Genomic DNA, 5,665 nt, shown 5'->3' on the forward strand with positions numbered 1-5,665 from the left:
AAAAACCACAGGCATCTCATATTATGAGAACAACACCGTGCAACTATGCACTTACTATGTCTGACCTGTACAATGAAAAACTTCAACACTATCGATATTTTCCTACTTAGTTATTCAATTCTCATCACTCCAAGGCAAACTTCATTGCTAAATATATATTTAATGAATAATGAATAAGGTTTAAAGAATACCCTTCCAAGAACTCGACAACCATCGATTTCACAAAAAGTTTGCCTATAATCTTTAGAAGCCCAATGAAAAATAGACTAAACCACGAAATTACTCTTTCTTTAAGGGCTACGAATTAGTGATAGAACCAACAGAGTGCGTCTCTTAGTTTAGCAGATACCCCGCTATCTCATATTACGAGAATATCTTATATTCGAGTACTCTCCTCTATTATAAAAGTTTTCTTTTTCTATCTTGATCAGCATTTCTAAGAAATTCAAGAAATTGGCGATTTTCATGATTTGAATACTTCGTGGAAAAAAATTATGACAATGTTGTGAATATTTGAATTTTAAAAACTGATAAACTGATGACGTGAATAATCAAAAAATTGTCCAAGTTTTTCTTTAGTGGGTGACAGTGTTGGGTAAGTTCCTTTATAAAAAGTAACTCGTTACAGTTACGTTACTTTGCAAAAAAAGTAACTCGTTACAGTGACGTTACTTTGCAAAAAAGTAACTCGTTTCAGTAACGTTACTTTGCAAAAAAAGTAACTCGTTACAATTACGTTGTCAAAAAAGTAATTCTTTATAGTTACTTTGTCAAAAAAGTTACTCGTTACAGTTACTAGTAAAAGTAACTTAAGTTACTTTAAGAGTTACTTTTCATATCCCCCCCCCTCTCATAATTTTTTAGTCAGGAAAGATTGAAATAAAATGATTTTTTAAAACTATAAAATGAAAAATACGCAATGTGTTCCGATAAGTGGAGAATATACATTTCAAGTTTGAACTATACATATAGGCATATCTGATTACGTTTAACAATTTATAATATGTTTGAAAGAATTTAGAGTCTAAACGTAAATAAATGTCTCTTTCTTTGGGTAAAAATTAAAAGAACTTTCTCCTAATAATAGTTCTTGTCGATTTTCAAGAGCAGCTGTTTTCCAAAGGACTGATGTTCTAACTTGGATCTTCGAGGATTCATCACGAGACCTGCGACACTGAATAGGCTTTCAACAGAAGCACTACTGGGAAGAGTAGTGTTGTATCGATTGAATAATCTTTAAATTCGGAAATAGTTCCAATACACTCAAGGACTCAGAGTTTGATGACAAGTAGTCTCTCAGCTCTTGACATTCTTCTTCTGGTTGCTGCCGTTTAGGAAAGTTGAAGAAACTCTCAGGAGCTTCTTTTTTTTCGTTGGTAGGATACTTCTTCGTATCAAGAATATTTAGATTTAGAAGTCGTTCTATCCTTTGAATGGCTGAATCTTTTTCAGATTGCTCAGTTATCCAATCAAATTTCAATTTCGAGTGTAAACAATCTGCAATAATCAAATGCGATCGATTGAAAAGAGCTTGAAATCGATCTTGCACTCCATTGAGGATACTGTCGGCTAAAGGATCGCAGAATTTCAGTCCATCATTCTTTAGTTGTTCTAATTTACATAACCTTGCAGTATTCTCTCAAAAATTGGACTTCTTGTAAAGTCAGTCGCTGCAGTCCACATGCATCGAAACAGCGATTCAGTTTATCTAAGCCATTTTCTTTTTCACTAATTTTCACCAGCTGATCTGCCGAATCATAAGTCGAATTCCATCTGTTAACGATAAAACAAAAAATTAAAAAATATTTCATAGGAATGCATAAGATATTTAAATAGGTCCCAAGAGATTTCTAGGATAAGATATATGATATTTCCCATGCAAAAAACTGTTACGTCTGATGTCACAAGATAATTCTGCATCGTACCTTGTGAGATTAGGTGTGTTAAAGTAAAATCCTAAAATTTCTTTTATCTTATCAGCGCTCTTTGAAGCTTTGTTTTGTTTTCTCCAAAGTTTTTCACATTTAAAGAATGCAGATTTGCTCAATTTTTCATACTTCTTGCTTTGCAAAGCTGCTTCAGAATCTCCCACAGCAACCCGGTTTAAACTGTGGCTTCCACATATGTAATGCGGTGGAAGAATTATCTCGTTTTCATTGGCATCATCACCATCGCCAGGATTGTCAAGAATATCTGCGAGGAAATGCATTTCAATGTCGTCTTCGTCATTTTCGTCTTCACTTTCATTTTCAGCACCAGCATCTGGATCTTCGTTTTCTAAAAATACTCTGAAATATCATAATGGTAAACTATGAATTTAAAATCAGTTTTAATAATTTGGGATGAAAGTTGTCACAACGATGTATTTTTACCGAAATGCTTTAATAAAATTCGAGCCATTGTTCGTGGTAATTCCAATTATTTTATTTTGAATTCCAAATTTGATTAAGGTTTCTTGTATATATCGTGTTATGAAGTCATACCTGTGACTTCCGCGAATCCTTCTGCAAGCCAGTGCAACAAATTCTCGTTCTAAAGTGACTTCATTTATCCAATCGGCGGTCATACCCAGGTAACTTCTGAAAAAATAAAAGTAAATACACTCGTAGTTTTTCCGAAAAAATTATGTATCGTAAAAATAAACTCATGATTATTTTTTAATAATTTAAATTCCAGAACTTACCTTTTTGATTTAGTCCAACAATCAGCTGTTCCTGATAGAACTTCTTGTTTCTCCAGTTTTTCACAGACATTTAAAGTCATTTTTTCATACGTCTCGTCAATTCTTCCTCCTATTGTTTTTCGTGTCATAATGCTTCATTTGTTTGGTAAAGCTGATAGTATTAGATTTTTAAAGGCAGGTTTCTCAACAACGCTAAATGGTCTAGTTTCTTCTACCACATAGTTTATTATGTTTTGATCCAGTACTTTTTGCGTAACTATCGGTCTCACTATTTCGGAATTGAACTCAGCCAGAATAGGGTGTCCTTTATTTGGCTTTAATTCAGTTTCTGGGAATTCATTTTCTGATTTTCTCTTTTTTTGCGATTATTGTAGCTTCGTCCAGGTCTTTGACGCCTTGATGTACATTCTGTACATTGAAAATGAGATGTGATACACTTTTGATCAATTTATAAGCACTTATCTAGATTTCTTCATGTATTAAAAGTGAGCCCTTATGGGAAGAAATCACTGCAAATTAATTACTGGCATAGTCACTAGGAAGACTGCTGGGAATTACCAGTGATATTTTTGCGATTACTGGAATAATCATTGGCAAAATTACTGGAAAAGTTATTATTCCAGTAATTATTTTCTAGTGATTTCTTTTCATAAAGGAGGTACAGTTCAAAAATACATAATTTACCGCTACAACTTTCATGACTTGAAAGCATGCGATACTTAGGTTTCAACTGTTTTTTTTCTAGAATAAAAAATATTTTGTACCTTAAAATATTTGAGAATAATAGTAAACACGCTAACGGACGTCCCGGAATTCTTCTTTTTTAGGATAATTAAAAAATTTTATTTTTCTAAATTTGATTATTTTGTATGTATTTTGAGGTTATGTTATCCCTAGCTCTATCAGAATAATTTTTTTGTTATTATCCCTCAAAAAAAGAGTTCGTGGACGTCCGTTGTACTATTTTATAGCAACTCCGAATTCAGTTTTTGAAAACTTAAATTTTTGTGTACAAAAACCCGGTGGGAATAAGCCTGATGTGATATGTGATCGAAAATTAAGAATTAAAAATTATTTATGAAATAAACTTTTTTAATTGCCTACGAACAAGGTTAGTTTCGAGACATTACCTACTTTGTTTTTTTGCTTATCTAAAGTTTTTGAACAATAATATTGTGCAGTTTGTGAGTAAAGCTGGGTAGAATTGTAACACAAATATAACCAAAAAATAAATACGTATTAATAAAATTTATCAAAATAAAATGTTTATAATTATCTCACAAAAGAAGAGTTCAGGGACGTCCGTTGAAATCTTACACTGGTATAATCGATAATTTTCAGAGTATCACATGCCCTAAAGTTGTGCCTTCTTTTATCGTTTAATTTTCACAGTGCATCTAAAAAACAATCTGCGAAATACAAACATTTGGACTTACCCTTGATTATAAAAAAATATTGATTAAGGTTTTGTTTGATTAAATAATACTTCACCGGAAAAATTGCAATTATCAATTTTATTTTCATCCTATATACTATGTTAAATGGACTTCCATAAAAATATTAAAAGTTTCAATCTATCAGACAAATATTTTTCAGGAATAATATTCGGAATAAAAATAATCTCTGAATATAACCTAATATGTATAACAACTGCATTAAACTTCAATACATAACATACCTTAATGTGTTTTCTGAAATTCGCGGACAAACATTTGTCACCACTTAGAATTTTCGGAGTCAAACACAATTTGCACCTTAGTTTGTAACTATTTCCTTCCGCCGAGTAGAAATCGAAAAACTCTGCATAACCTGGCCAAGGTACACGATTTTCTTCTGATTTTTTGTATAGTTCGATAAATTCATTGACTACATCAGCAGAATAATTTGATTCTTTGCCGTTATTTTTGTCGCACATTATTAACAGTCTTTTTTCAAATTCGGACAAAGACAACTTCAAAATTTCGGATTCGCTAGAAGCAATATGTCCAAAATGAAAGTTAGCTTGTTTACAAAGCAGATGAAAACCAGCTCGCAAGCGCGAAATCTGTAATGTTTTGTTTCCTCGTCGCGCACAATTTTTAAAATTCTCATCTTTTATAAAAGCAATCAAAAGAAAGATGTACGAAAAAATATAAATTAACGAAGAAGTAACTTAAAAAAAATTATTAGTTACCGAGGAAATAGTAACTGATTTACGTTACAGTTACTTTTTTCAAAAAGTAACGAAGTTACTAAAGGAGTTACTAGTAACTTAACTTTTAAAGTAACTTCGTTAATTGTAACGAGTTACTACACAACACTGGTGTGTGAGGCGAGGGGACTCACGTTCATAATGCACTCCGATTTTGTTGTTTATGTAAATATTATATCAAATGATTTTATTTATTTTTAGTTTGTTAGAGGCAAGGGGCACTTCTTTTTATTTTTTCATTCCCAAACTTTTTGTAAGATTGTTTGAATTCTAGTTTTATAGTAATAATAGTTACACGATATAAATTTTTAAAAAACTAACCAATTCCCAAAAAATAATATATTTTTATTAAGATTTTTCCTTATATTTTACAATGGCCATTTACTGACTAATAAGGGTATAAAACTTCAATTGACACGTTGCACACACGTGTAATTTGCATTGAATGTAAAGATTTATGAGTATTTGAATTTTTGAAAACGATAATATATGTGTTTTCAAGAAATTATTCACATATTTCTTTAAAGTGTTTTTCTTTTAAACTATTGACATAAATATTTATAGATAGGTAACAAAGATAGATTTATTATACAAATCTTTACCTTTTTCTTTTAAGTTTAAGCAATATCACACACTGAAGAAAAACTTGGACAACTTTTTGATAATTCACTTTATCATTTTATCAATTTTTAAAAATCAAATATTCACAACATTGTCAAAAAAATTTTCCGTGAAATCGGTTACATACATATCATCCTATTTCCTTTAAAAGAGAACGTATAATTTAAGCC

General features: G+C 31.0%; 1 protein-coding gene across 5 annotated transcripts; it reads right to left on the minus strand.

The window, feature by feature from the left end:
• Positions 1-997: 997 nt before the first annotated feature.
• On the minus strand, positions 998-4,654 carry LOC117167698. Of its 5 annotated transcripts, none has more exons than XM_033352823.1 (6): positions 4,362-4,654; positions 3,965-4,080; positions 2,684-3,091; positions 2,373-2,579; positions 1,926-2,288; positions 998-1,773 (listed from the first exon to the last, which is right to left on the minus strand). In XM_033352823.1, exons 3-6 carry the CDS (start codon positions 2,809-2,811, stop codon positions 1,617-1,619), a joined length of 855 nt encoding a protein of 284 aa, XP_033208714.1. In that variant the 5' UTR covers positions 2,812-3,091; positions 3,965-4,080; positions 4,362-4,654; the 3' UTR covers positions 998-1,616. The 5 variants fall into 5 exon arrangements, with proteins under 5 accessions (XP_033208714.1, XP_033208717.1, XP_033208718.1 ...); XM_033352826.1 differs by having other exon boundaries at positions 2,484-2,579; positions 3,965-4,092; XM_033352827.1 differs by having other exon boundaries at positions 2,058-2,288; positions 3,965-4,092.
• Positions 4,655-5,665: the final 1,011 nt, after the last annotated feature.

Source organism: Belonocnema kinseyi, chromosome 2 (genome assembly GCF_010883055.1).
Source record: "Belonocnema kinseyi isolate 2016_QV_RU_SX_M_011 chromosome 2, B_treatae_v1, whole genome shotgun sequence".
Classification (NCBI taxonomy): Eukaryota; Metazoa; Arthropoda; class Insecta; order Hymenoptera; family Cynipidae; genus Belonocnema; species Belonocnema kinseyi.

Excerpts from the sequence above, each read along its gene's own strand:
- LOC117167698 (XM_033352824.1), bottom strand. The coding sequence starts at position 2,811 with ATGACACGAAAAACAATAGGAGGAAGAATTGACGAGACGTATGAAAAA. Across the intron at positions 2,580-2,683 it reads TGTTGGACTAAATCAAAAAG|AAGTTACCTGGGTATGACCG; the intron begins GTAAGTTCTGGA and ends TTATTTTTTCAG. Across the intron at positions 1,774-1,925 it reads AACACACCTAATCTCACAAG|ATGGAATTCGACTTATGATT; the intron begins GTACGATGCAGA and ends TATCGTTAACAG.